This window comes from Thamnophis sirtalis, unplaced genomic scaffold, assembly GCF_051295495.1.
Source record: "Thamnophis sirtalis isolate CommonGarterSnake01/CBP01778 unplaced genomic scaffold, rThaSir2_p1.2 scaffold_12, whole genome shotgun sequence".
NCBI lineage: Eukaryota > Metazoa > Chordata > Lepidosauria > Squamata > Natricidae > Thamnophis > Thamnophis sirtalis.
The window spans coordinates 653,568-681,056 of record NW_028261392.1 but is presented as its reverse complement, the minus strand read 5'-3'; the positions used below and the strand labels follow the sequence as shown (position 1 = coordinate 681,056).

At 49.9% G+C, this 27,489-nt stretch overlaps 1 protein-coding gene across 1 annotated transcript in view; it reads left to right on the top strand.

Annotated features, from left to right (window-relative positions):
* The window catches only part of NSD2 (nuclear receptor binding SET domain protein 2), a 48,929-nt gene extending 27,179 nt beyond the window's left edge, over positions 1–21,750 (top strand). The window contains exons 10-23 of the mRNA XM_087726193.1: positions 547–662; positions 5,805–5,936; positions 6,786–6,909; positions 7,732–7,932; positions 8,625–8,804; positions 9,764–9,920; positions 10,144–10,349; positions 11,408–11,511; positions 12,624–12,893; positions 14,093–14,209; positions 16,030–16,171; positions 17,740–17,846; positions 19,380–19,584; positions 20,440–21,750. Of these exons, the coding sequence (XP_087582319.1) occupies positions 547–662; positions 5,805–5,936; positions 6,786–6,909; positions 7,732–7,932; positions 8,625–8,804; positions 9,764–9,920; positions 10,144–10,349; positions 11,408–11,511; positions 12,624–12,893; positions 14,093–14,209; positions 16,030–16,171; positions 17,740–17,846; positions 19,380–19,584; positions 20,440–20,693 (2,315 nt within the window). The 3' untranslated portion in view covers positions 20,694–21,750. The remainder of the gene's footprint in view (positions 1–546; positions 663–5,804; positions 5,937–6,785; positions 6,910–7,731; positions 7,933–8,624; positions 8,805–9,763; positions 9,921–10,143; positions 10,350–11,407; positions 11,512–12,623; positions 12,894–14,092; positions 14,210–16,029; positions 16,172–17,739; positions 17,847–19,379; positions 19,585–20,439) is intronic.
* The last annotated feature ends 5,739 nt before the right edge of the window (positions 21,751–27,489 follow it).

The window sequence follows — 27,489 nt, the reverse complement described above, 5'->3', positions numbered from 1 at the left end:
GATTGAGGCAGATGAGAGCGAGAGAGATTTTATTGATAGACAGATGAAGATGGATGATAGATGATAGACAGACATATAGACAGGGATGGATGGATGGATGGATGGATGGAGAGACAGACATAAGCAGAGACAGATGAATAGAGGTAAAGAGACAGATACCGTAGATAGATAGGCAGAGACAGATGGATAGATAGTAGTATTAGTCCCTGTGAGTATTCAAGGAGTTCGGACCTTGCAAAAATTATTTGCAAATATACTTCAGAAAACACCAGTAACAGAATTATTGAGCCAATCCGTCCATGTCACATTTTAAGGAAAAGGTGGGGGAACCCATGGAATGCTAGATTGCAAATATGCTACAGGCATTATTTCTGAACTATTCTTAATTGTGTCTCTGTTCTCTATACTTCTAATTCTAAACCGTGGGGATCTCGAAAGAATATTGTAAATTCTCCATGCGTCCATCGGGCGATGTTGCCTTCAAGGAAAGACCCTGGGGCACTTAATCTCTCTTTATAAACCATAATTATTTTACCACAACAACAGGCCTGTCCGATGCCTGCAAGCCACTGAAGAAACGGAATCGGGCCTCGGGACCAGACTCTTCGCATCTCCCTTATAGCAAAAGTTCGTCTCCTTCCGCATCCCTAACTGAGAATGAGGTAAACTGCAAATGGACAATGGAAGACAGATTAAAAAAGATGCAAGCGACTTAAATTTGCTTTCTTTAAACGATGGAAAGAAATAACGGTTGAAACAAGATGAATGTGGTTTATAAAGACCTTTTCCCTCCGTTCACCTTTCTCTTTAAATACAGCCTGGTAAGTTTACCTCTGGCAGGGAAGAGAGGAGGAGAATAGCAATGGCAGTTAGACTTATATACCACTTCATGGGGCTTCCAGCCCTCTCTAAGCGGTTTACAGAGTCAGCATATCGCCCCCAACAACAATCCGGGTCCTCATTTCACCCTCGGAAGGATGGAAGGCTGAGGGAAGGAGGAAAGAAGGGAGGGAGGAGGGAAGGGAGGGAGGAGGGAGGGAGGGAGGAAGGAAGGAAGGAAGGAAGGAAGAAGGAAGGAAGGAAGGAAGGAAGGAAGGAAGGAAGGAAGGAAGGAAGGAAGGAAGGAAGAGCAATAGCAGTTAGACTTATATACCGCTTCATAGGGCTTTCAGCCCTCTCTAAGCGGTTTACAGAGTCAGCATATCGCCCCCAACAACAATCTGGGTCCTCATTTCACCCACCTCGGAAGGATGGAAGGCTGAGTCAACCTTGAGCCGGTGAGATTTGAACAGCCGAACTGCAGATAACAGTCAGCTGAAGTGGCCTGCAGTGCTGCATTTAACCACTGCGCCACCTCGGCTCTAGAAGCTGGCGGGAACTCCGCTGTGGTTCTCCACTGAGGTCAGATGAGCTCATGCCAGCTTTTAAGAGCCGAGGTGGCGCAGTGGTTAGGGTGCAGTACTGCAGGCCACTTCAGCTGACTGTTATCTGCAGTTCAGTGGTTCAAATCTCACCGGCTCAGGGTTGACTCAGCCTTCCATCCTTCCGAAGTGGGTAAAATGAGGACCCGGATTGTTGTTGGGGGCGATATGCTGACTCTGTAAACTGCTTAGAGAGGGCTGAAAGCCCTAGGAAGCGGTATATAAGTCTAACTGCTATTGCTATTGCTTTCCTGAGTTGGCTTCCCCAGGTCCTTGTGAGGCATGAAAGTTGGGGGTCCCAGCAGAAGCCGTTGGCTGCAAGCGTTTCAGATACGGGGTAGATCCAACTCTCTTGGAGGCCAACTCTTAAGGGTGTGGCGCTGACTGGGACTACTTGGGCCTCTCCAAAAGCGGCTTAATCCCAAATATTTCAACCAAAGCTTTTCTTAAAATGCTTAGGAAGAAGAAGAAGCGCTTCTAGGGAAACATTATGAAACGGAGAGAAGTGGGCTCTGTTGGCAGAGTTAAAGCAAAATCAAAACACGTTCAGCTCACAAGCGAGATAAAGAGCCAGAGGGAAAGTACATTTTCCTGGCTATCGAGATGGCTTTCTCTCCTAAAAATGCAATTAAGCCTGTGCAGGAGTTGCGGTGGGGAGGAGGACAAAGGCTTTTGGGGCCTGCAGGGGGGAACCTACCCTTCAACCACTTGTTGGCCCACCGTCTCCTCCCTCTGAGGTGGGGGAGCACCTGTCCTTTGGCACCTTTGAGCCCCACACAGCCCCCGTTGTGCTTGCTCAGGTGGTGCGTATTTTTTGTATTTGGCAACCTCAAAACTCGGAGCAATAGCAATAGCAATAGCAGTAGACTTATATACCGCTTCATAGGCCTTTCAGGCCTCTCTAAGCGGTTTACAGAGAGTCAGCATATTGCCCCCAACAATCCGGGTCCTCATTTTACCCACCTCGGAAGGATGGAAGGCTGAGTCAACCTTGAGCCGGTGAGATTTGAACCGCTGAACTGCTGATCTAGCAGTAGCCTGCAGTGCTGCATTTAACCACTGCGCCACCTTGGCTCCTCTTACAACGACAACACACCCTGCAAGCATTTCTATAGGTCAGTGTTTCTCAACCTTGGCTACTTGAAGATGTCTGGACTTCAACTCCCAGAATTCCCCAGCCAGTGAATGCTGGGAGTTGAAGTCCAGACATCTTCAAGTTGCCAAGGTTGAGAAACACTGCTATAGGTAGTCCTTAACAGTTGCTTAGCAACCATTCAGAGTTACGACAAACCCCGGGAAAGGCGTTTAGGACCTGGATTTGACCATCTGATGGCCGCCCACCTCCGCCCTAAGTCAGGTGAGCAGCTGCCCCCCCACCTGCCCCCACTTACTGCCGTTTGCAGAATCCTTCAGTTACGTGACCACCATTTACAACATTTTTGCTGAAAACTCAAGTTTATTTCAAATTTCCAGCAAAAAAACCCTCCCCCATAATAAATAATGGGCTCACTTAACCGTGGCGCCCATTTAACAACCGCCATAAAAAGATCATAAAATCTGGTTAGCCTAAATCAACTCTCCCCTTGGTGATCATTGCTAGTGAACATGGATTAGGGCCACGGGACGATTGATCAAGTAAGCATAAAGAGGTTTCTTCTGGGATCTGTTTCCATCACATTGTCCAAGAGAACGCAGCGATCAATACAATGATTGACAGGGAAGGGCGGAGGCTAGCCCTCAACTTGTTTAGGGGCTGCTTGAAATTACAATGGAAACCGAAAAAGTTACCGTTGACCCAGGGTCGAAATGGCTCCGTCGCATGATTGCAAAAAACTTCCCCGTAGCAAACCATGGATCCGTTCAACCACTGCCGTCTTCTCTTAGTACAACCTGTAGTAGATTTGAATCCAGGCCAGCAGAGGTAGACGTGGCACGACAAAACTGCGGTCCACTAAAGCGCGCCCGATTAAAGCGTGTACCTGACGTCATCAGCAGCGCGACAAATAAAATTAAAAATAAATTAAATTAAAATAAAATTAAAGCAAGCCGATTCACATAAAGGTTAGGGTTAGGTTAAGGGTTAGGGTTAGGGTTAGGGTTACGTTAAGCGTTAGGGTTAGGTTTAGGGTTAGGTTAAGGGTTAGCGTTAGGTTTGGGGGGGTTAGGTTTAGATTTACGCGTTAATTTTAAATTTACCGCTCACAGCGTGCTGTTTTCGTCGCGCTGTGATGACGTCACGTACGCGCTTTCGTCAAGCGCTCTTTAGTCTACCGCGGTTTTGTGGTGGAACCGAGGTAGATGTCCTTCTTGTAGACCTGCAAGCGGGGTCTCCTTCTCCCACCCTCTTGATGCTCTTGATAAGAACCTCGGTTGCACTGCTTTCATTTGAACCCTGGACAGCAGAATAATTGCCCCCCCTTTAAGAGTAAGAGTGCAACGGTCCACCTTCAAAGGAGAAGAGGTTGACCTTGACCCTATGGGCACCCTACGTTCATCCACAGGGAACTAAGCTCATTGACCGAGAAGAGCCGTTCTCTCGGCTGCGTGTCTTCCCTCCCGTGTGTCATCCATGAACCCAGGCGGCGGTATTGATGGTCCCACCAGGGCTGCCCCCTCCTCCTGTCCGGGGGCATTTGCCCGGGTCCTTCGCAAGGGAACGTGTCGCAGGTCCTCCAGGCAGACCTCCGCTCCCGTCACCCCACAGTAGGTGGCCTCGTCCTAAGAGCTTCTCAGCCTCTGGGGGACACAGACCCCTGGGGGGCCCTGATGGCCTCACAGGGGGTCCGTGGGGGCTTGAAGAAATGTTGGGATTTAAACCTTGAGTTTAGTCCCGGGGGCGGTGGCCACAGAAGGTACTTAAGGGGGGTCCATGGTGAAGAAAAGGTGGCTTCGTCCGTCAGACAAGTCCTACTAAGGACACTGGACGGGTCTAGATATTTTTCCAGAAGGATTTCGTGGACTGGACGATGGTCCTCCCTTTCCTGTGTAACACAATAGCCGTATTTCAGTTTCTCCTCTGAGTCAATCACTGCGCATTATGTACTGACGGAAGCCAGCTTAGTTTTCTGTCCTTAAGTGAAACACTCTTCTCATCCAAGGAGGATGTGCAAATTTAGTGCTCAGAACTCTTCACTTTTTCCAGATATCAATAGGATAATTCTCTAAGCAGGTCCCAAAGTTAGTTTGTCCCCCCAAATGGCAAATGGATTTTCTTGGTTTTCCATTGAAGATGCTTCTTGGGTGAGAAGCAAAATGTCTTCCAGGGAAAACCAAGAAAATCCATCTGCCGTTTGGGGAGAACCATGGCTTGGATGACTGGGGATCTCTGTAGACGTCTCCCTGACCAGGGGTCTTCCTAAGAAAGCCTCTTCAGAGCCACCCATGAACCGGCCCCTCTCACAGCTTCCCTGTTGCCGTCTACCCATGGCCGATGTGGGGGGACTCTTGTGCAGCCGGGGCTCAGAGCCCTGTCCCTGATAAAGGCACCCTGTCGTTCTCGCAGGTGGGCTACGATGGGGACAGAAAAAACGGGTTTCAATGCAGAGATTCACACCCTGGCTCAAGATCCCCCCTGCCCCCCAGCTAAGCCCTTCCTTCAGAGTTGGCCAGGGGGCCCTTCCTGTGCCGGAAACCCTCTCTTGTGGCCCGATTTGACCCCAACACATTCGCGCTACCAGCAAACCTTCATGCGACATGTTCATACACTTACGTGCCCCTGCACACACCCGTGTCCTTTGGCAGAGCTGTGCTGTGCTCTGCTAAATTAACAGTAGGCGGACCTGCCTCCCGGCTGAATTTGTCACTCCCCCGTAGCAAGCAAGCAAGGACGCACCCAGATCTCCCACTGAGGACTAGCTTGTTTGCCTGTCATCTTTTCAAATGGTCGCCTGCGCGCTCACGCCTTGCAGATTCTCGGTTTTGTTGAGTGCTCAGCTTCCAGAACTCCCACCTGTTGGGGAAAGAGAGGGGAAAGCTTTGATCAGCCAGGCCCACCCGAGGGCTCCCTTCCTTGCGAGGTCTCACCTCTTGAGAGGCCCCAGTAAGAGCTTCTGGTCAGTCATAGGAGTCACGCGTATGAATTCATAGTTGGCACCACAGGTCAGCCGCTTGTTCTCTGGAAATTATCCATGTTGGAATTAATTAACCCACTGAATGCGCCTCACGGACGTCACAAATGAAAGTTGATGGGCGACAATTTGGGGCGTTGCTGCAGAAGAAATCTTAAGGGCTCCCTCCCGCAGGACTTGTTTGGGGATGATGAGATCTGTAGTTCAGCAACTCCTGCAGGGCTGACGTGGCTAATAAATCATAAGTTTCTTTTCCAGAGAAGCCATGCTAGCTCAGAAGGCCCAGAGGCTCTTTAATTTGTCCTGTGGTATTTAGATTTCAGATGGCCCAGGAGACGAAAGATCGGAGTCTCCCTACGAAAGCGCCGACGAGGGACTTGGAGAGGCCTCCCAGCTGTCCAAGAAGTCCGACCGGGGGGCCACAGCCAGGAAGGAGTTTGTCTGTCAGGTAAGAGAGGAAGGTTCTCCTCAAGCAAGTTCTTTTTCCAAAAACTGTTGCAAAGACCAGGTGAGGGAGAGATTATCGTGGGGGAAAATGCATCTTATGTGGTCCCTCCGCTTGATAGTAAGCAATTAAGGCTTGTCAAGGCGTGTTCTTATCTGTAAATCTGAAAACGTAACATGAGCAGGTAGGTTGAAATATCCATCGGACTCCCTGTACTAAAAGAATCTGCAGATGTTTCTTTTCTCCCCCTCAAGAAGCCACAAATGCTCTCTGGAAGCTCCTCCTCAAAGCCAGGTCTGTGGCTGTCACGGGTGTCCCTTCGAGACGCTTTCCAAGGAGGTTGAAAGGGGCCTCTGCTCAATTAATCTGAATTTTGTTTTTAGGAAAGGAGCCCTTAAAAAGATGCCTGTCAGGCCTGCCGCCATCTTTTCTTTTGGATCTCTGGCCTGCCACACTTTCTATTCTTCTGCTATGCATTTTCTATGGTGGGGAAATGGGATTGTATGGAGTTAGATGATATGCAGCCATAACAACATTCTTTCTAGAAAGCCAAGGTCATCCTTTGCCTCTGCACCTGACCAGAAGTGGATGGGTGGAACTGCCAGTGTGGCAGTGGGAGATTGGGCCATGGGATGGGCTTGTGGGTGGGGGGGGGGAGATCTTGAACGTACAACTGGGGGGGGGGGAAACCGGGAAGCTTTCAGATTCGGGTTTTCCCAGATGTGCCAACGTGGCTCTCTTCATCAATGGGAACTTTGAGCAATCCTTTGCCTCGGACTCTGGTTTCCTTCTGGACGAAGGGCGAGGACGTGTTGACTTCGCCTTGTAAGGTTTCCTTTTTCTCTTCTCCAGGTCTGTGAGAAGCCCGGGGAAGTGATGCTGTGTGAGGGACGCTGTCTTGGGGCCTTCCATGCCAGCTGCAGCGGCCTCTCCGGGAGGCCCAAAGGACGCTTTGTGTGCGGCGAGTGCACCTCAGGCAAGTCTCCTTCCGTGGGGATTGGTGGCCTTTGCACGCTCCCTGTGCAAAACGCTCGCCCCTTGGGTCTCGCCCTCTGGGCGCCTCCTTGCCCAAAAGCAACGGTTGGAAGCCCAGACCGTTAGAGGTTAATGCTGGGAAAATAACAGCAGGAATGATGCCCCTGTGTTTCCCTGCTCTCCTTGCTCAGGAGGACAAGGTTCCTTATCCCTTTGTTTTGTGCAGTGGTCCTCAACTTACGACCGGTTTGATTTTGCAATGAGAACCCCCCCCCCCCCCCAAAAAATTACTTATGCCCTGATTTCAAAGATGGGGCCACTGTAGTGCCCCCCGTCAAACAAACGAAGTTTGGGTGCTTTGAGCAGCCGTTAAACAACCCATCATAACTCAAGGACTACCTGTAAGGCGAAAGTCTTAAGGATTTCTGCCAGATCCAAGAACGTGGTGATTAATTGTGGAGCATTCTCGGTTGGTTGATTGATGAACTGAGCTGGAGAGAGCTGGAGACGGACCTCCCCTCCATCCACCCGTCTCCCAAGAGGGATAAAGGCGGCCCTTCTTCTGCTGACAATGACGGAATCCACCCGACAGTAGTCACCATTCCGGTTTTCCCTACTATTCCCTAAAAGAGATTTACAAAGGTAGACATTTAACGCTGAAAGGCGGAGGCTAGTGAAGAAGAAGAAAAATATTTTTTTCTTCCAGATAATTTAATTCCAGATACTTTAATACCAGCTTTAACTCCACCTGCAGTTAAAAACGATCCTGGTTTCCCTTCTATTCGTGAGAAACGCCTGAATGTGGCTTTAAATTTCCGTCTAGGGATCCACACGTGTTTCGTGTGCAAGGAGAAGCAATTGGAAGTTAAGCGCTGCATCGTCTCCCACTGCGGGAAGTTTTACCACGAAGCCTGTGTGAAAAAGTTCCCCCTCACCATGGTGGAAAACCGGGGCTTTCGGTGCCCCCTGCACAGCTGCGAGAGTTGCCACGTGGCGAATCCTTCCAACCCCAAAGTATCTAAAGGTATTTTCCTTTCTTTCCACCCACCCACCCCTCCTTTCCTCCGAACCTCTTCTGGGGGTCCCCTTCGGAGGCTGCCGATGGTCCCAGGGGGGCTCCCGGGAGCACGAGGAGGTGCTGCGACTCCGGTCAGCGATACAGGTAGTCCTTCATCTCACCACCTCAACGGAGCACACAACATTTTTATTGCCAAGTGAGGCAGCTGTTGAGTGAATTAACATTTCAGTTAAGCTTAACTGTTAAGCTGTTAAGTGAGTTAAGGCCCATTTTATCTCCCGGTCCAATTAGGGGTTTGGTGCATTTCTCTTAGGAACGTTTGACTCGCGTCCAAATGTCCATTTTATAAGCCTCGTTTTGCATCTCTCAAGAGGACCCTCACCTTTGTTTCAGAGAGGAGCTCATGAGAGCTCAGGCCGTAATCTAAAATGCTTCCCAACCCCTTGAGAACTTTGAGGTGGGCGGACTTCAACTCCCAGAATTTCCCCAGCCAGCTGCAGAGTTGAAGTCCGCTGTGCCGGCTGGGGAATTCTGGGAGTTGAGATCCGCCGACCTTCTCAGTTCTCGAGGGGTTGGGAAACGCTGCCCTCGTCCATTAGCTAGTTAGGGGTTTTGTTGCATTCTAATTATTAAGTTCCTACACGTTTTGGCCAATATACTGTGACCGAAACGCTGTGTGCCTTTTTCTTCGTACCCAGGCAAAATGATACGCTGTGTTCGCTGTCCCGTGGCTTACCACGCAGGAGACAGTTGTGTGGCGGCTGGTTGTGCCATGCTTTCCTCGAGCACCATTGTGTGTACCAACCACTTCACTGCCACCAAAGGGAAAAGCCACCATGCCCACGTGAACGTCAGCTGGTGTTTTGTCTGCTCAAAAGGTAAAGCGCTGGCTGAATTTTATAGGAAGGGTCCTTCGGGGCTGTGGAGGGAGAAAGGGGATTTTGATTAAAGTCTAAAGCCCTTTTATTTATTCTGGGTGTTGCAAACGCATCTTTTTAAAAATTGATTTTGGTTCTGAATGGAGGTGAAGAATTTGCATGTCTAAAAGAGGCTGGGAAGAATTCTTTGATAAGTACAGAGTGAGCAGGTGGGGCGTGACCCGTCAAAACCGCGGAGGACAAAATCGCGCTCGACGAAAGTGCGCATTTGACGTCATCACAGCGCGACGAAAAAAATTAAAAATTGAAATAAAATTAAAATTAAAGCAAGCCGATTCACATAAAGGTAAGGGTTAGGGTTAGGGTTAGTTTTACAGCGTTAGGGTTACGTTTAGCGTTAGGTTAAGGGTTAGCGTTAGGTTTAGCGTTAGGTTAAGGGTTACGTTTAAGGTTAGGTTTAGGTTTAGGGTTAGGTTTGGGGGGGTTAGGGTAAGGTTTTTGCTTTTTTTTTACATTTTTCGATCACAGCGCAATGTTTTCGTCGCACTGTGATGACGTCAAATGCGCGCTTTCGTCGAGCGCGATTTTGTCCTCCGCGGTTTTGTGGTGGAACCCAGGTGGGGCTAGGGAGAAAACTCTTCCCGGCTGCTCCCCCCACCCCCCATTTGATTCCTGAAATCTGCTCCAAAAACTTGGTCCTCTTTTATGCTGTCTAGCAAACACGGTTCGGGTGTTGGGCTTCTGGTTTTTCTTGGTCATGAAGGGAGGTGTTGAGGCACATCTGCCAGTCTTCCTCCCGCTGTTGTTCTCAAAGGAGATTCTGGCAGACACCCTCTATGTGCATAGTTCCTTCTTGGCTGCATGGATTTGGGCTTTAATCCTTAGAGTGAAACAGGTTTAGCGTTTTCAGGCTAGCTTTTCCTGTCCCTGAGGGTTGTTTTGTGTGCCTTTTGTGACAGGGGGGAGCCTGTTGTGTTGTGAGTCTTGTCCCGCTGCCTTTCATCCCGACTGTTTAAACATTGAAATGCCGGACGGAAGCTGGTTTTGCAACGACTGCAAAGCAGGGAAGAAAATCCATTTCCAAGATATTATTTGGGTCAAACTGGGAAATTACAGGTTTGGATTTATAAACATAATTTCAACATTTGAAAAAACAATCTTTTGTCGGTGTGTATGATTGTGTCTCCGTCCTCTTTGGAGCCCAGAAAAGTGGGGAGGGGCGGGGGGTTGTGCGTAGAAAGACCTTTGATAGAGGTAACACAACCTCCTCTGTGAGGTCGAGGTAGCCAGGAGCACCAGCCTCAATTTCTCCCTCTTTGCCGGGCTCTCCCTGTGCCAGGTGGTGGCCGGCCGAAGTCTGCCATCCCAAAAACGTCCCCCCAAACATCCAGAAGATGAAGCACGAGATTGGAGAGTTCCCCGTCTTCTTCTTTGGCTCCAAGGACTACTACTGGACCCATCAGGCTCGGGTCTTCCCCTACATGGAAGGAGACCGGGGAAGTCGATACCAGGCCATTAAAGGGATCGGAAAAGTCTTCAAAAATGGTAAAATATCTCACCTTTCAGCTCAAAATTGAATTGAATTGAATTTATTATATTTCTATGCCGCCCTTTTCCCCGAAGGGGACTCAGGGCGGCTCACAACCCAAGTCAAGGGGTGTGTGTGTGTACAAGTAAGGAATAAAAAGACAAACAAGACAATACCATAATTTAAAAGCACACAACAACCATACCATTCGAGTGGGGGGCAAAAGCTCTTTAGCCCCAGGCCTGTCGGAACAGGCAGGTTTTAAGGGCTTTGCGGAAGGCCTGGAGGGTGGTGAGGGTTCGAATCTCCACGGGGAGTTCGTTCCAAAGGGTCGGAGCAGCCACAGAGAAGGCCCTCCTCCGGGTGGTCGCCAGTCGACACTGGGCGGCGGATGGAATTCGGAGGAGGCCTAATCTGTGGGATCTAATCGGTCTATTGGAGGTAATTGGCCATTCCTGCCTTGTGGCCGATTTCTCTCGCGTGGAATCAGAATGCCCTGGCGTTCGCCCGCGAGTTGGGACTGTGGTATTTTACTATGCTGCACCCGGTGAGCGCCTAGCTAAACGTGGTTGATTTCTGAAAAGCTAAGCAGGGTCAGTGAGGTTGGAGGCTATATGAGTGGAATCATTACAGTAGGTGATCCTTGACTTGTGGCCAATCGTTTAGCAAACATTGGAAGTTGCAACAGACTTACTGGGGGGGGGGGCTGGATTTGAAACTCTAAAGGTCCCCCCCCCCGTGTCACATGGCCAAACTTCAGGTGCTTTGTACATTGCTGTAAGACTCTGCCTCCAGCAAACCATGGGCCCATTTAATCAACCACTGTGGTTGCTTAATGCCTGTTGTAAAATCAAGACCAGTGGCTCCATTACGGTCAACACAGCCATGTGAAATCACCGATGCCGGTCCTTTAGCGGCTGTTGGTCTTCAGACGCACCGCATTCTTCCCAAGAACCTACCATCTTGTGATGAATTGATACAATAGAGTTGCGGATCCAAGCAGTTAGTGAAATGGAGGCCTATTCCTATAGGAAATATGTGTGGTTCTAATTTTAACAACTTTTTTTTTTTAAAGCTTTGCAAGACGCGGAAACACGCTTCCGAGAGATAAAATTTCAACGGGAAGCCAAGGAAACGCAAGAAAATGAACGCAAACCTCCCCCTTACAAGCATATCAAGGTGAGATGCCTTGAAGGACGGGGCTGGTCCCTCTCTGACCCCCCAAGTTAGCCGGTCCGGTGATGGGCCCAGGAGGCTCTGGGGTGAAGGAGAATAGGGGAGTTGGGTCAACGTTAGCCTAACTGTGGAAAGACTCGTATCAATCGTCCGGGCAAAGGGCCATTTTTAAGTACGGGAGTGTATTTCTTAGGGATAAAGTTTTTCATTGTCTTTTTATTCTATTCAATTTGAGTAGCTTGATTTATTAAATAAAATGTGCTGGAGAAGGGATAAGATATTCCCAAGGGGTTTTAGTCCTACTTGGCAAGCTGAATGATAACTAGAAGGTATTTGGATTTATAGAGTGTTAAAACCTATGGGAAACAGAACTGAGCAACTATAAGGTTTTTAAAAATAAACCCCTCTTTAGCAATTACTTAAAGGGAAATATTTGTTGGCAGGAGACGGGTTTCTTCTAATTCAGCAGGAATTAGACATCCTCACCTCCAAAAAGCATTCAATAAATCGAATGGCATGTTTTATTATCTGGAGTTAATAATATTTTTCTGTCTACGTGAAGTATAAAAAAACCCCTGGGTGAAGAGATTTCTTCCTTTGGTTCTCTCTGGTCTCAAACGGGCCCTTCCGTACAGCAGAGCAGGCTAAGGGTCTGGCTAGCCCTCCTTCTTCTCCAGCCACTCCGGAGACCTTTAGGCCTCTCCTGGTGTCTCTTGCCCCTCAGCGCAACCTTTCGCGGTTGGTCCTTCTCTTTCCAGCTGGAGGAGGAGGCTGACTGGGTTGGGATTAGCCGGATTCCACCCTCCTGTCGGCTGGAGAGAGGCTTTGGGCCCACGGGGGTTGCTGGGGAAATAGAAGCAGGGCAGGGTGGTAGGACCGAAGCTCTGCTGCTCTCCAGCCATCTTGGAGGCCAAAGACCCGTCAAGCCCTGAGCCACACCAGGAGCCATAAACGCATTTGAGGTCCCATAAAAGCAGAGGGAGTGGTAGAGAGTAAGAGAGGCGCAAAATACGCGCCAGTGGGAAGGGCTCGTGTGGGTCAGTGAGGTCGGGGGGCGGGGCTTTGTGGGCCTTTTTGAGAGGGACGTAACCAGCTCCGCCTCTTTGGTGTGCCAGGTCAACAAGCCCTTCGGGAGGGTCCAGATCTACACGGCGGACATTTCGGAGATCCCCAAGTGCAACTGCAAACCCTCCGATGAAAACCCCTGTGGCCTCGACTCCGAGTGCCTCAACCGGATGCTGATGTACGAGTGCCACCCGCAGGTCTGCCCGGCCGGGGAGCGCTGCCAGAACCAGTGCTTCACCAAGCGCCAGTACCCCGAGACCAAGACCATCCGCACGGAGGGCAAAGGCTGGGGCTTGGTCGCCAAGAGGGACATCAAAAAGGTAGGGGGTTGGGGGCTGGAGGGGCTCAGCCGGGGGGGGGGAGGGGGGCACCGGTCTTCCCGGGAGCGAGAATTCCTCGGGGGTCTTTTGGGGCGTTTGAGCCAAGGTGGCGCAGTGGTTAAATGCAGCACTGCAAGCTACTGCTAGATCAGCAGTTCAGCGGTTCAAATCCCACCGGCTCAGGGTTGACTCAGCCTTCCATCCTTCCGAGGTGGGTAAAATGAGGACCCAGATTGTTGTTGGGGGCAATATGCTGACTCTCTGTAAACCGCTTAGAGAGGGCTGAAAGCCCCATGAAGCGGTATATAAGTCTAACTGCTACTGCTAGATGGATGGATGGATGGATGGATGGATGGATGGATGGATGGATGGATGGATGGATGGATGGATAGATAGATAGATAGAGCCGAGGTGGCGCAGTGGTTAGAGTGCAGTACTGCAGCCACTTCAGCTGACTGTTATCTGCAGTTTGGCTGTTCAAATCCCACCGGCTCAGGGTTGACTCAGCCTTCCATCCTTCCGAGGTGGGTAAAATGAGGACCCGGATTGTTGTTGGGGGCGATATGCTGACTCTGTAAACCGCTTAGAGAGGGCTGAAAGCCCTATGAAGCGGTATATAAGTCTAACTGCTATTGCTATTTCTTTTCCCTGTGGCTCAAGATGTATACACAGGGACTCCTCAACTTACAACAGCCCATTTAGTAACCGGTCAGTTACAACAGGATTGGGGGGGATTGGCGCTGTTTTTCACACGACCGTTGTAGCATCCCTGTGGTTAAAATTCAGACACTTGGCAACTGACTCATATTTATGACGGTTGCAGCATCCTGAGGTGATGTGATCTCCTTTTGCGACCTTCTGTCAAACAAAGTCAGTGGGGAATCCGGATTCACTTAACAACTGGGTTACTAATTCAATAACTGCAGCGATTCACTTAACAGCCGTGGCAAGGAAGGTCGGAAAATGGGACAAAGCTCACTTAAAATGTCTCACTTAGCAACATACATTTTGGGCTCCATTGTCGTCATAGTCTGAGGACTATAGGATACGAAGGCCAGGAAAAGGGAACCTGAAGAGAGCCCAAAATACGCAGCCGTTGGGATCTGACTTCATTATTGTCAGCGGAAGAACTGGTGAGATTTGGGGGCTGTGCGCAGTTTCCTTCCGTTGAGCACCAGCTGCGGTTTTGTCTCCTCCAGGGTGAGTTCGTGAACGAGTATGTTGGGGAGGTGATTGACGAAGGAGAATGCATGGCGAGAATCAAATATGCTCATGAAAACGACATCACGCACTTTTACATGCTCACCATCGATAAGGTACAGTATTCTGACAAGGCTTGGCACCCCTTGTTGAGCTTACATCTTAAATCCATAAACACCGGAAGTTATAAACTCGCTTTTTATTTAACAATAATAGCAAGACTCCCTTTCTCTCTGTGGAGAAAAATAACCCTACCTCAAAAACCCCACCAATCAGCCTAGAGATCAACCCCACCTTGGCTGAAGAATGAGTTCAAATATCTGGGTAGAAATCAGGGGAAGAGGAAGTGGTAATATTCCTTTGACACCCAATTTTGAGTCACGATTAACACCGCACAGTGCTATATCTACATATCTTGGTCAAAATCCCATTATGCATCGTGGCATTCACTTTTACATAGAGGTATATTGGATTACACTCTGAATTGAATATAGTAACAATTCAATAATATAATCTGAATTGTAGAAAAAGAGCTTGCATTATACCGGTGGTAGTTAACCTGGTCCCTACCACCCACGAGTGGGCCTTCCATCTTTCGTGGTGGGCAGTAGGGATTTTCTCCCATACTGAAGCACTTTCCTTTTTTAAAAAAAAATTAATTGACTTTTTTTAAAAAAAAACAACATAGCTTTATTTAAAAACATTTTCATTAGGTTTTCATAAAATTCCCCGTGACAATTTAAATTTCTGAAAATATATTATTTGTATCGCCTGCGCATAAGTTTAGTTCACGTAAGTGAAACTAAACGGCGCTATAATGGCCGCTGGAAACAAGAGTTCCCTACTTTATAAATCACCATTAGTGTGGAACCCGGGGGGAGGTTAGAAAATTTTACTACTAACAGAGATACAAAAGAAGTGGGCAGTAGGTATAAAAATGTTGACTACCCCAGCATTATACGATAGCTCTGTATCTTTCATCTACAAATGCTTTGGTCCCAAAAAGCTGAGCCTTCAATCTCTTCACCTACTTTGGAACTAAGTGGAAATCATTTCTGAAGGAACTAATAGCTGGGGAGAAAGAACCTCGCTTGCCTTCTTACCCTTCCGTAGTCCAAGCACTGGAAATGCTTCCTGGAGGGCATCTCTGCCCTCCTGGCGTTTCCAGAAAGGGCGATCAAGGTTTGATTTTAAAAACAGGAAGGAACCCAACTCCTTTGCAGTCTTCATTGAAGATGCAAAAACAATTTCCCTGTGTAATTCATCTCAAGGCACGAGAGCCAAAGAAACCAACCTTTAATCTTCCTTTCCCAAGCTAAACCCAAGAACAATTATATTTCTGACACATTTTCTATATGTTTCCCAGGTATCTTAATTTAGTTTGGTCTGTTGAAATGGTGCTGCCATAAATCAGATTTTTGCTTGAACACTTTGGGGGCGTTTTTTTGTTTTGATTTTTTAATTTAAAAAGTTTTTTTATTAAACACACATTAAAACATTGGACCCTGTCTTTGCCATACATACGAGAATAAAAATTTAAATATTATAACCACCAGGCTTATTTACAATTGGTCTATTCAGCATTTACAAATATATCCTATTTCCATCCATGTTGCTTTGTACATTTTCACTGTGATGATTTCCTACATAATTCTAGTCTCCATTCTATCAATTGTAGTCAATGCTTATTTTGTCTCTTTCCTTTTTTCTTCCAACCATCGATAAAATTTATCCCAGATCCTGCAATATCCTGATTCGTCTTTGTCCTTCAATCCCCACGTCAATTTATCCATTTCAGCACAAGTCAGAATTTTCCTAACGACTTCCTCTTCTGGTGGAACTTCCCAGTTTGGGGCAAAGACCATTCTTGCTGCCGTAATAATACGTGTTATTAAGTAGATTAGCCCCTTCTTACGTTGAGCCCTTTGATTTCCAGGACCGCATCATCGACGCTGGGCCGAAAGGGAATTATTCTCGCTTTATGAATCACAGCTGCCAGCCCAACTGCGAGACCCTGAAATGGACGGTGCACGGAGACACACGCGTGGGCCTCTTCGCCGTCTGCGACATTCCTACAGGTAGCAGCTGCTCTCCTCCCGTCAACGGTTTTTCCCCCTTAAAGCCCCTTATGTCGACCCCGCTGAAACGTCCCCCCCCCTCCTGCTTCCTGCCTGGGCTTAACTCTCCCTCTTCATGGAGCAGAGCAACCACAGGCCACGATCTCTTTTCAACCCTTCCGTTTAACCAAAGCTGCAAAGCTGTGGGGCTTTTTCCAAGCTCCTCCTGTCAGTTGGGCAAAAGGCAGCCTGGAAGCCTTAAAAGTCAGGCCGCCGCCCCCCAAATGCCCCCCCCTTGGGGTTGGACCCTGGCCCGGTTGTTTTTTTCTGTTTGCAACCCCTCTCTGGCCTTTGCTATCACCCGTTGCCCCTTTACTCTCTGCCCCTTAAGTTGGGAAGACCAACTTCACCAATGTTAAAATCCTTACAGTCAACTTATGACCATATTTGAGCACCCATCTGTTTATTCATTCGTTAATTTAATTAAAATTAATTAAATGAAGCATCCTCTCTTTGGCGAATGCTTAGTCTCTTGATCTCTTCAGTGTTGATGGCCTTCAGGACACCAGCGGCTCCAACAAGACACACACACACACACACGGAGAATCTTGTCAGACAATTCTCTGCTTCGAGTCCTTGAAATGTAAGCTTCCAAAGGGAGGGTGCAGAGAAGTTGGAGATGCATCTACCATCTTCTTCCAGTCTATCAGCTGAAGATCCAACTCTGGTCTACGGAGTTCATGGTTGAACCTGGTCAACCAGGTTCATGGTCAACCAGGTTCATGGTTGTCTCCAAGGGGCTTTTTCAAAACCTTTTTGCCTTTTCAAGATGCCCCTTTGGGTCGTCCAACTGGGTGGTCTTCATGATGGCTCAGTCAAGGCCAGCTGTGGAAAGCCACCCAAATTCACTGCCGGAACGATGATCAGGGGAATTGAGGGACTCCCTCCCGATTCTGTTTTATCTGTGGGTCAGAGAGATTCATGTCCATCTCAAGAAGATTTCAAGTCCGAATTCTGTCTTTCCTCAGCTTTCAAAAGCCAAGCTTTGGGCATTTCCAGCAGAGGGACAAAATTCTGTGCAGCCCATGGGTCACTGGCACAGTTCCAGGTGTCCTATTTTAACCTCCCCGTGGAGATCCGGACCCTTACTACCCTCCCGGCCTTCCGCAAAGCCACCAAGTCCTGGCTGCTCCAGCAGGCCAGGGGGCTTGTGAAACATCCAGCCCCATGGAAATTGTGAATGTTGCGTCTTTTTAAAGTGTTGTCTTTGTCTATTTATCCCCCTTCCCTTGTCTGTTGTGAGCTGCCCGGAGTCCTCCGGGAGTGGGCGGCATACAAGACAAATAAAATGAAATGAAAATTTATGTGTGACTGCAGGGAGTATTTCCATGGGTGCACCTGCCTCTCTTTAGAAGGAGGGGGGAGTGTGTGTGTGTGTTTTGCTTCCTCCCCCCCTCCTTTCTTTGGAGCCTTCCTCCTCCTTGGAGCCGCCCATCCTAGGGCGAAATGGGAGCATCCTTTGGGGAAAGAGCCAACGTCCCTGTTTTAATGATGGCTACAATAAACGTTTCCTCCTGTTTCCCCCTCAGGGACAGAACTAACCTTCAACTACAACCTTGACTGCCTCGGCAATGAAAAGACTGCGTGTAAATGTGGTGCTCCGAACTGCAGCGGCTTCCTGGGAGACAGACCAAAGGTATCCCCTCTACGGGCAGCGGAGGAGCCGCTCCCGCGGTCGGCCTCCGAGGAGCCTTTTACGGGGCATCCCAAGGCAAGGGTTGCGGCGCCAAGGCTCCTCGGTGCGAAATAACTTAAGAGAAGGTGCCCAGAATCTGGAACCCCTAAACTGCCAATGAAATTTGGCAAGTTTTTAAAAACATTTTGTGACGTTAAAAAAAATCCCAACAAAATCGCCATAAAGCAATTTATGACGCAATGCAATATGTCATAAAATACTTCCTGTGGTCAACTCCTGATGTTTGACACTGCAGGTGGTCAGCAGTTGAGCCCAAAAGCTCTGTTGCTAAGCGAAACAGTTGTTAAGTGAGTTTTGCCCCATTTTACAACTTTTCCCGCCACGTTTGTTTAAGGGAATCACTGCGGTTGTTTTAGTCCCAGGGCCGTTAAGTGAATCTGGCTTCCCTCATCAGAAGGTTGCAAAAGGTTATCACGTAACCCACACTGCGACCGTCATAAATACGAGCCAATCACCAAGCGTCCGAATTTTCATCACGTGTGAGGAGCCTGGGGATGCTGCAATGGGGGCAAATGGGGAAAACGGTCGTAAATCACTTTTCGTTAGTGCCATTGTAACTTTGAACAGTCACCAGAGAAGGATTGTAAGTTGAAGACCATGTGACCTGTTCAACATGGGACACTGCAGGGAACTCGTCTTTTGCATTTTGGGGGGAGAGAGAGAGGACACAGAGAAACCTCCAAGTGGCCTCAAAGACCCCCTCAAAAGGAATGCAAAGGACCAGCTGCTTGCAAGGAGTATCAATCCTTCCCTTCCCCACCATCCAGCCAGAGCTGAAGAAGCTCCTTGGATGAGAAGCAAAACGTCTTCAAAGAAAAAAACCCAAGAAAGTCCGTTTGTCTCTTGAAAAAAGCACCTTTGGGACTACCAAGAACTGTGTTGCGTGGAGGAGTATTCCGTAAAATTGCAAAATCTAAGTAGTCTCTCTCTCCCAGGCAGCTAAGAGGGGGTGATGGGTGACTTTTGGGTGCCCAGGGTTTGTCTTTGGTTCTGTGGGACGCAGTGGCTCAGTAGCTAAGATGCTGAGCTTGTCGATCAGAAAGGACGGCAGTTGGGCGGTTTGAAACCCTAGCGCTGCATAACAGAGTGAGCTCCCGTGACTTGTCCCAGCTTCTGCCAACCTAGCAGTTCGAAAGCACATAAAAATGCAAGTAGAAAAACAAGGAACCACCTTTGGTGGGAAGGAAACAGTGTTCCGTGGGCCTTCGGTGCCGAATCATGCCAGCCACATGACCACGGAAACGTCTTTAGACAACGCTGGCTCTTCAGCTTTGAAACGGGTATGAGCACCGCCCCCTAGAGTCAGGAACGACTAGCACATGTGTCTTGCAGGGCAATTGTCAGTCACTAGAAACATTTTCCAAGAGGGTTTTATAATTTGAAATGGCTAAAAACAGAGAGGGGGGGGGGTGGGCTTCTTAAAGACTCCATTCATCTCCTAATCTGCAAAAGGGAAACATTATTTTTATTAAGAATTCATCCTCCAACGCCTCGGAAGAGAAAGGAAAGAAGGCCAAAAGAAGAGCAAGAAGGCGTAAAACGAAAAGTGAAGCCAGGAAGAAAACGGAGGATTACTGTTTCCGCTGTGGGGACGGAGGGCAGCTGGTCCTGTGCGACCGCAAGTCTTGCACCAAGGCCTATCACCTCTCCTGCCTTGATTTGGTAAAGCGTCCTTTCGGTGAGTAAGAGGGAAACCTTGAGATAAGCCTCAATTCCGTAACAAAGATTTTGGGTCCCCAAAATCCAACAAATTCCAACTTTAGGAGGAGTTTTCCTAAGGCAGTGGATCCCAAACTTGGCAACTTTAAGACTTGTGGACTTCAACTCCCAGAATTCTCCAGCCAGCAGAGCTCTGCTGGCTGGAGAATTCTGGGAGTTGAAGTCCACAAGTCTTAAAGTTGCCAAGTTTGGGAACCACTGTCCTAAGGTGAAGTGTTGACTCTGGTGCTTAAAATGTGACTAACTTTCTCCCGCTGGATTGGCCCAAGGTAGAGCAGTGAGAAGGGAAAGGCAGACGTGGTTTTGTTGAGGGATTTGACATGGGAGAACCGTTTCACCTGTTCTGTACCTGCATGCCAGCCACATGACTTGGGGGGAGGGGGCAGGAGAAGGATGCCAGCAGCCATTCTCCACAAGCGCCACCTTCACCTGCCTCAGGTCTTCTCTGTACCAGGGAGAGGGCTGTGGTTTTCAGGAGTCGCCATCGTCCTTGATAAGCAGAGACTCGCGGAGAGGAAACCAGGATCCAAAGCTAAACCGGACATTGTTAAGCTAATCGTAGTTTATTCAGCGGGAAGGAAACGTCATTAAAGAGGTTGATCCTCTTCCAATGTGTGTGTATAGCTTTTTAAAATAAAGTGCTTCGTTTTCATTTTAAGTTACCTTCAATTGGTTCTTCAATAACAGTCCTGTAGCCAGGGAGACAAAGAGCGAGCGCCCGGGTCCTTCGGGTTGAAGGGGAGGATTTGAGGGGAGACGGAGCCGAGGGCCTGGCCAACGTTTCCCCATTGACGTTTTGTTCTCTCTTTGGCAGGCAAATGGGAATGCCCCTGGCACCACTGCGACGTCTGTGGCAAGCCCTCAGTTTCCTTCTGCCACTTCTGTCCCAATTCCTTCTGCAAGGACCACCAGGAGGAGGCGGAACTGGAGTGCAACTGGAGCGGACAGTTGTTTTGCCCCGACCACAGCGGGGAGAATTTTGCGGAGAAGAAAGCCAGGCGGCCTCCTAGGAAACTTGCTTCCCTCAAATGCAAACGGCAAAGGAACAAGTGGAAGAAGCGGACATAATGTTGAGAGGAAACAACTCTCCCCACCAGTCCCACTTGCCCAGGGTTGTCTTGTAAATAAGTTGTGAATATAGGGTCAGGGAAGGACACATTTTCACACGTCTTGCGCAAGAACCGGGGCTGGGAAGGGGGGAGGGGAGCGATTTTTAAACCCACTGAGCCAACCGGCGGGCAGGGCGCCTGCCGCAGCTGCACTGATCATGACCTCTGGCCTGCCAGGTTCAGACGTTTCAGGACAAACCAGGTTTTTCTCTCCAGAAATAATGAGAATACTTGAACTGTTAGGAATGAAAACAGTTCTTCTTCCCCGCCTCCTCAGCGGAGGTGTGTTGATATCCGACCGGCGACGGTGTCTGTGGACAGGTCTCCTCGTAGCTTTTGGAATAGTAGCCGCCGTCCCCGCTCGGAAGCCTTTGGGTAGAGGGCGAGAGGCGGACCTCGACTAGCTTTGGAAGCCCAATGTGGGGAGGAGACCCGCTTGACGGGATCGCATTAAATAAGAAGGGGGGAGGGCGGGGGAAGTGTCGTACCACAGCTTTTGATTTTGTTGTTTTAATTGTGATAACCTTCTATCAAGACAAGGGAGCAGCGGACCTCTTGAACCCCGGGGCAAGCTCCGGGAGGAGGCTCCGGCCCATCTGTGCCTCAGGTCAACTCTTAGTTCCAAGAAGAAGAAAAAAGAAAACGAAACTTGGATTACCAGTGTCCTCTTTTAAATGGATATTAAAATCTGTGCCCAATTTTTTAGATCGTATTTGCATAATAAAAGTATTTCCAAATCAAAGCCCTTTGAGGTTTCCTTTGAGAAGCAGGCAGGAATAAAGCCACGCTGGAAGCCAAACGAACTCTTCCGGAACAGTCTTCCCTTTCCCCCCATCCATCTTCGGGCTAAAAGCCAGATGTGAAACCCGACACAGACGGGCATTTTGAAGGACCGGGAAGGAGGTGAAATAGGATAACCGATCCTGTCCTCCCAAGCGGCTCCGGGTTGCTTCTCCTTTCGAAGGCCTTGTGGGGGTTCCTTTCTCTCCAGGGGCCCCGACAGGATCCAGGCCCTTCCTTCCTTCCACCTGCTCCCCGTCCTCTCTCTCCCCCAGCTGAATCTCCATTGTTGGTGGAGACAGCAGTCATGAAATGGTTAACTCCGTTCTCATCCAGTGGGATTTGAGTCTGAACATTTGCAAATCCCGACTTCTTCACTGGCCTCACCAGCTTTTTTAGACTCCCTGTTTCAAGGGATAACCTGCTACTCTAGTTCTCTAGCTATAAGAAATTACTCCCCCCCCCCAAAAAAAGATCCTTTCTTCACTGATTTCTCCCCTGACTTCTTTTAATCTAAAGCAGCAAGGCCAGGGGAGCCTTGCAGACGTGAGGGCTTTGCTGTGGGGTGCTTTCTGCTCCCCCTCCTCCATTTCAAACCTTTTGGCGGGGGGGGTGAGCTCTGGAGGCGTCGGGAAGTCCCAGGGGAGCTGAGACCGTCGTGGGGAGGTGTGTGGCTCAGGCTTCGCCCCAGGTGGCTGCTAGAGCTGCCGGTGGAATTTCTCTTCAGGCAGCCGCCATTTTGAATGATCTAAAAGTTGTGACCGCCATTTTGTTTTGGCGCGAAAAGCACCTGACCTCAGAAGAAGACCGGCAGGCCTCTCCTTCATTGAACACCAGTGGTTGCCCTGCAGATGTGGGCAGCCCTGGGAAGCCCCCCTGCGCCTTTGCAGGCCCATTCCCTGAGGCTAGTGGGCAACTCGAGTTAGATCACACCGCAGCAGAGCTGCAGCCTCCTGCCACTACCGCTGGGACCAGGGTGAGCCAGCAAGGCTGGCTGCACGAGGCCGGAGAACCCAGCACCAGGCCTGCAGGGCACATAAATATGGAGGGTTCCCCAGGGGAGGTGATTTCCTATTCCCCTCTGGAAGAGGCTGTTGCAGGGCCTTCAGGGGTACCGTCCCCCATCAGAAAGAGGGCTGCCCCTCCTCCCAAAGCTGGGCCTTCTCAAAAAGCCTCTAAGGCATCACAACTGGCAGAAGAGCCCTGGATCGTGAATTTGCCAGAGCTCAGAAGGAGGCTGAGAAATAGCCTCCCAAATTACTGTGCAGGCCCAAGTCCATTCTCTGCCCTCTGAAGAGGTTTCTGTCTCTCCTGATCCTCTTCTGCCCCAGGAGTTGTCCACTGATAGCGGGGAGGAAGGTGAGATCATTCCCGACTCCCCCAGGGGCAGTTTGTGCCAGGCTGTGACTGATACTCCCACCGTTGGGATCCATCCGGGGTCTCAACCTGACATGGCCGCCATAATTTCTAAGGCCATCCGCCAGGGCATAGCGGCTAGCATGATGCAGAGGGATTCCTCGGGGGCCTCTGGCCACAGGAAATCTTTGGGAGATGAGAAGAAGAATAAAACTTCTGCAAGGACTCAATCTGAACCTAGACGCCCATCCAGATCACCTGGTCAGTCATCTTCTGAGGAGGACGAGGACAGCCAACAGGGTTCAGAGATGTCTGCTGCATTTGTGGGCCTCTTTAAGCCCACGCCCTTTAAGTCACTCCTGTACAAGGCACGTAGGGTGACTGCTCGGGATGAGTCACTGGAGCCCCTTGTTCCACCTCCGATGCCAGGAGACAACACTGATCCCTTGTTCTTAGAGCCAGCAGCCCCTAAGGAAGTGGTACCGGCACCTAAGCTGTTTCTGGACGTGGTTCAGCATCAGTGGGCTTCCCCGGGATCAGGCCCCTTTCCCAACTCTAATGATAAACGGTTTTAATTGAACACGGCACTGGAGGTCCCCACGGTGGATGCACCGATTGCGGCTATTTTGGCTCCATCAGCAGTCACTAGTAGTCCAGCGGATTCCCTCCGCCCCGAGGATAAGTGGGTGGAGCAGGCACTGGTTAAAGGTCACCAGTCGGCTGCTTGGGCCATCGAAGCCTCTACTGCTTCTTCCTTTTTTGGTAGAACGGCCCTCAAATGGCTCAAAAGATTACAGGATAGGATTCCTGCCAGTGATGTTAGGGCACACCAGGATTTTAACAAAATAAAGGTGGATATGGAATTTGTGGCGGACGCCTCACTTAACACCTCCCGTTTCACGTCCAAGTCCATGGCCACCTCCATTGCCACTAGAAGACTCCTATGGTTGAGGCCATGGCAGGCCGATGCCAAACATAAGTGGAGTCTCGCATCAGCCCCCTACTCAGGTCAGCAGCTCTTTGGTCCACCCCTGAGCCAATGTTAGTGGAATCCAAAGACAAAAAGATTTTTCCTTCCCAGTTTAAGAAATTGGACAAAAAATTCTCTTCCTCTTACAGGAGGTCGCCCTTTCATGGCAGAGGGGGAGGCTTTTCCTCCCCTCGCTCCCAGCACCAGTTTAGTCCTTTCCAGGGACACCAGTATCAACAGGAAAAGTCCAATAAGGGAGGCCAGCACTGTCAGGCCAGGAGATCCTTCCGAGGTGGGGCCAGGCGCCCCTTTCAGCGCCAGAAATGACTGCTTCGAGACGATACCCATCGGGGCCGATTGGCCTTTTTTGCCCACCAATGAGAGGCAATAGCATCCGACGCTTGGTCAGGGAGACTGTCCAACAAACTTTCCCTCGAGTTTCGCTTCTACCCCCCAAGGTTTTTCAGAACTTGCCCAGTGTCCAGGATGCGGACCGAAGGCTTCTGGTGGAACAGGCAATTCAGCACCTCCTGGACATCCAAGCGATCCAGGCAGTTCCACCGGATCAGAAAGGGCTGGGGTTTTATTCCCTCCTGTTCATCGTTCCAAAGACCTGGGGGGGATGGAGGGCAATACTCAACCTAAAGCGGTTGAATCGCCATATAGTATATTGGCACTTCAAAATGCAGTCATTGCAAACCATCCTGGAGAGTGTCTGAAGGGATGACTTCCTCACCTCAGTGGATCTGTCCATATACCCATTTCGAAAGCTCCCAGGCAGTTTCTCAGGTTTTGTTACCGAGTTCGACATTATCAATACAAGGTCCTTCAATTCGGCCTCTCTTCAGCACCCAAGGTGTTCACAAAGGTGCTGGTGGCCTTGGCCACCCACATAATGGCCAGTCCCATCAGGATTGTCTGCTATTTGGACGACATCCTGCTTCTGTCCAGGTCTCCTTATCAGGCAAGCTAGGACCTTCAATGGACCCTCCAGCTGTTAAGAGACCATGGGTTTTCCATCAAACTGGAGAAAAGTCACCTCTCTCCCACCACCAGAATTCTCCACCTGGGGGCAGTCATAGATACCAGGAAGGGAAAGTTCTATCTTTCGCAGGAACGCCAGACCAATCTGAGATCGATGGCGTTGGATGTCGCAACAAGACAGCAGGTGCAGCTGGTTGTGTTGTCCCAACTGTTGGGGAAGATGGTGTCCTGTTTCCACATCGTGCCATGGGAGAGATTACACAGCAGGCCACTCCAATGGTTCCTCCTTCCCCATCAGAGGGCAGACAGCCAGCTAGACTGTACGGGTGGTCCTGACACTGGCGGTATGCGGTTCCCTAAGGTGGTGGATGTCATCAGCGATTTCCATGGGGACCTTGTTCCGAAACCTGACCCGGATTTTGGTGACCATGGATGCCAGCCTTTCGAGCTGGGGAGAGCACCTTTGCTCGGACATTGCAATAGCAATAGCAATAGCAGTAGACTTATATACCGCTTCATAGGGCTTTCAGCCCTCTCTAAGCGGTTTACAGAGAGTCAGCATATTGCCCCCAACAATCTGGGTCCTCATTTTACCCACCTCGGAAGGATGGAAGGCTGAGTCAACCCTGAGCTGGTGGGATTTGAACCGCTGAACTGCTGATCTAGCAGTAGCTTGCAGTGCTGCATTTAACCACTGCGCCACCTTGGCTCTTTTACTTGCCCAGGGCCTCTGGTCCCCGTTGGACAGCCAACGCAACAACAATTGGCTGGAACTGAAGGCCATCCGCCTGGTGCTCCTGCACTTCAGTCGTCACCTGGAAGGACATCACGTCCTCATCTACACCAACAACATGACCACGAAGGCACACATCAATCACCTGGGCAGTACACGCGCCAGGTCCCTGATGCCGGAGGCGTCGCGACTCGGAACGTGGGCGGAGTGCCACCTGTTGTCGATGAGAGCCGAGCACATCTCTGGCACAGCCAACGTCAGAGCAGATCTACTCAGTCACTATCAGGCGGACCAGACGGAGTGGCAACTCCACCCGAGACCGTTTCATCACCTGAGCAATCAGTACAGATCGCCCTCCATCAACCTCTTAGTGACGAAGGAGAACAGACAGGGGAAGCAGTTCATGTCACAGTACCCAGGGTCGGGAGCAGAAGGCAGGGACGCACTCAGGTGTCGGTGACCCGGCAGCCTTCTCTACGCATTTCCCCACCCCCCATTCCCCTCATTCAGCGGGTGATGGGGAAGATGCTAGAAGAGGAGCAGCTCATCCTGCTTGCCCCAGCCTGGCCCCACCATTCCTGGTTTGCGGACCTGAAGGCAGTATCTGTGGCCCCACCTTGGCACCTGCCGCTGTCGCCAGATGTTCTCAGGCAAGGCTCTTTCCTACATCCGGATCTGGGCTGGATCAAGCTGACTGCCTGGCGATTGGGCGGTGCAGTTTGATTGCGTGACAGTTATCTCAAGTGGTGGCCACAATCCAAGCATCTCGTTGACCGTCCACGATCTGTATTTACAACGCAACCTGGAAGGCATTTCTCTTATGGTGTTCAGGCAAGGTTGTGGCTGCAACAAAGTGCAATTACATCATGTGCTGAACTTCCTACGGGAGGGCTTGAATAAGGGTCTTTTGCCAAATACCCTACGACACCAAGTGGTTGCGCTTTCGTCTATCTTGACTTGCGGGGATTGCAACTCCCTCTCACAACATCCCGATTCATTTTTTACGAGGGCTTTGAATATGCGGCTACCCGTAATTCATCGCTACCCTACCTGGGACCTGCCCAAGATCCTCCTGACTTTGACGGGTCCTCCTTTTGAACTGCTTCGTGACACCTGCCTGAGGTATCTATCCTTCAAAGTTTTATTCCTTGTAGCCATTACATCAACAAGGAGAGCTTCTGAGTTGGCAACCTTGTCTGTGCGACTGGTGTATTTCACCAAGACAGGGTAGTTTTGAGGCTGGACCCCTCCTTTGTGCCCAAAATCAACTCTTCATTTCCACAAGGCACAGGAGCTGGTGCTCCCAAACTTTTGTCCGTATCCTACCCACAGACTAGAGACAGTGGCACAAGCTCAACGTGAGGCGGGCTCTTCGAATTTACATCCACCGGACTTCTATTCGACGCACTGAGGCGCTATTTGTATCTTATCAACCGACCTCCTTGGGACTTAAAACATCGTCCGCTACTTTGGGTCGGTGGATCAGAGCCTGCATTACCAAGTTGTACGAGTTGCAACTACAGCTGGTTCCTGATCGTATCTTGGTGCACTAGACGAGGAGTGCAGCAACTTCAGCTGCCGGGGCCACTCAAGCCTCCCTTGAGGAAGTTTGTTGTGCGGCTACCTGGACGTCCCATTTGCCATTCATCCGCCACTACAAAATCGACATTTACGCGTTGGCGGATGCAGCCTTCGGCAGACAGGTTCTGCAACATGTGCAAGAGGCTCAAGAACATTTGGCCCGGTCGCAGGCCCACCCATAGGGACACTACTAGCTTTGGTATGCCCCATTCATGACTGCTGTCTCCACCACCAATGGAGATTGGGCATCAAGCGGACCTGATACGCTCAATTTCTGGGAAGGTGGAGACAGCAGTCATCCCCACCCTATGAAGTGGTCCGGTCCGAAGTTGGAGGTGTTTCCTTGATGTT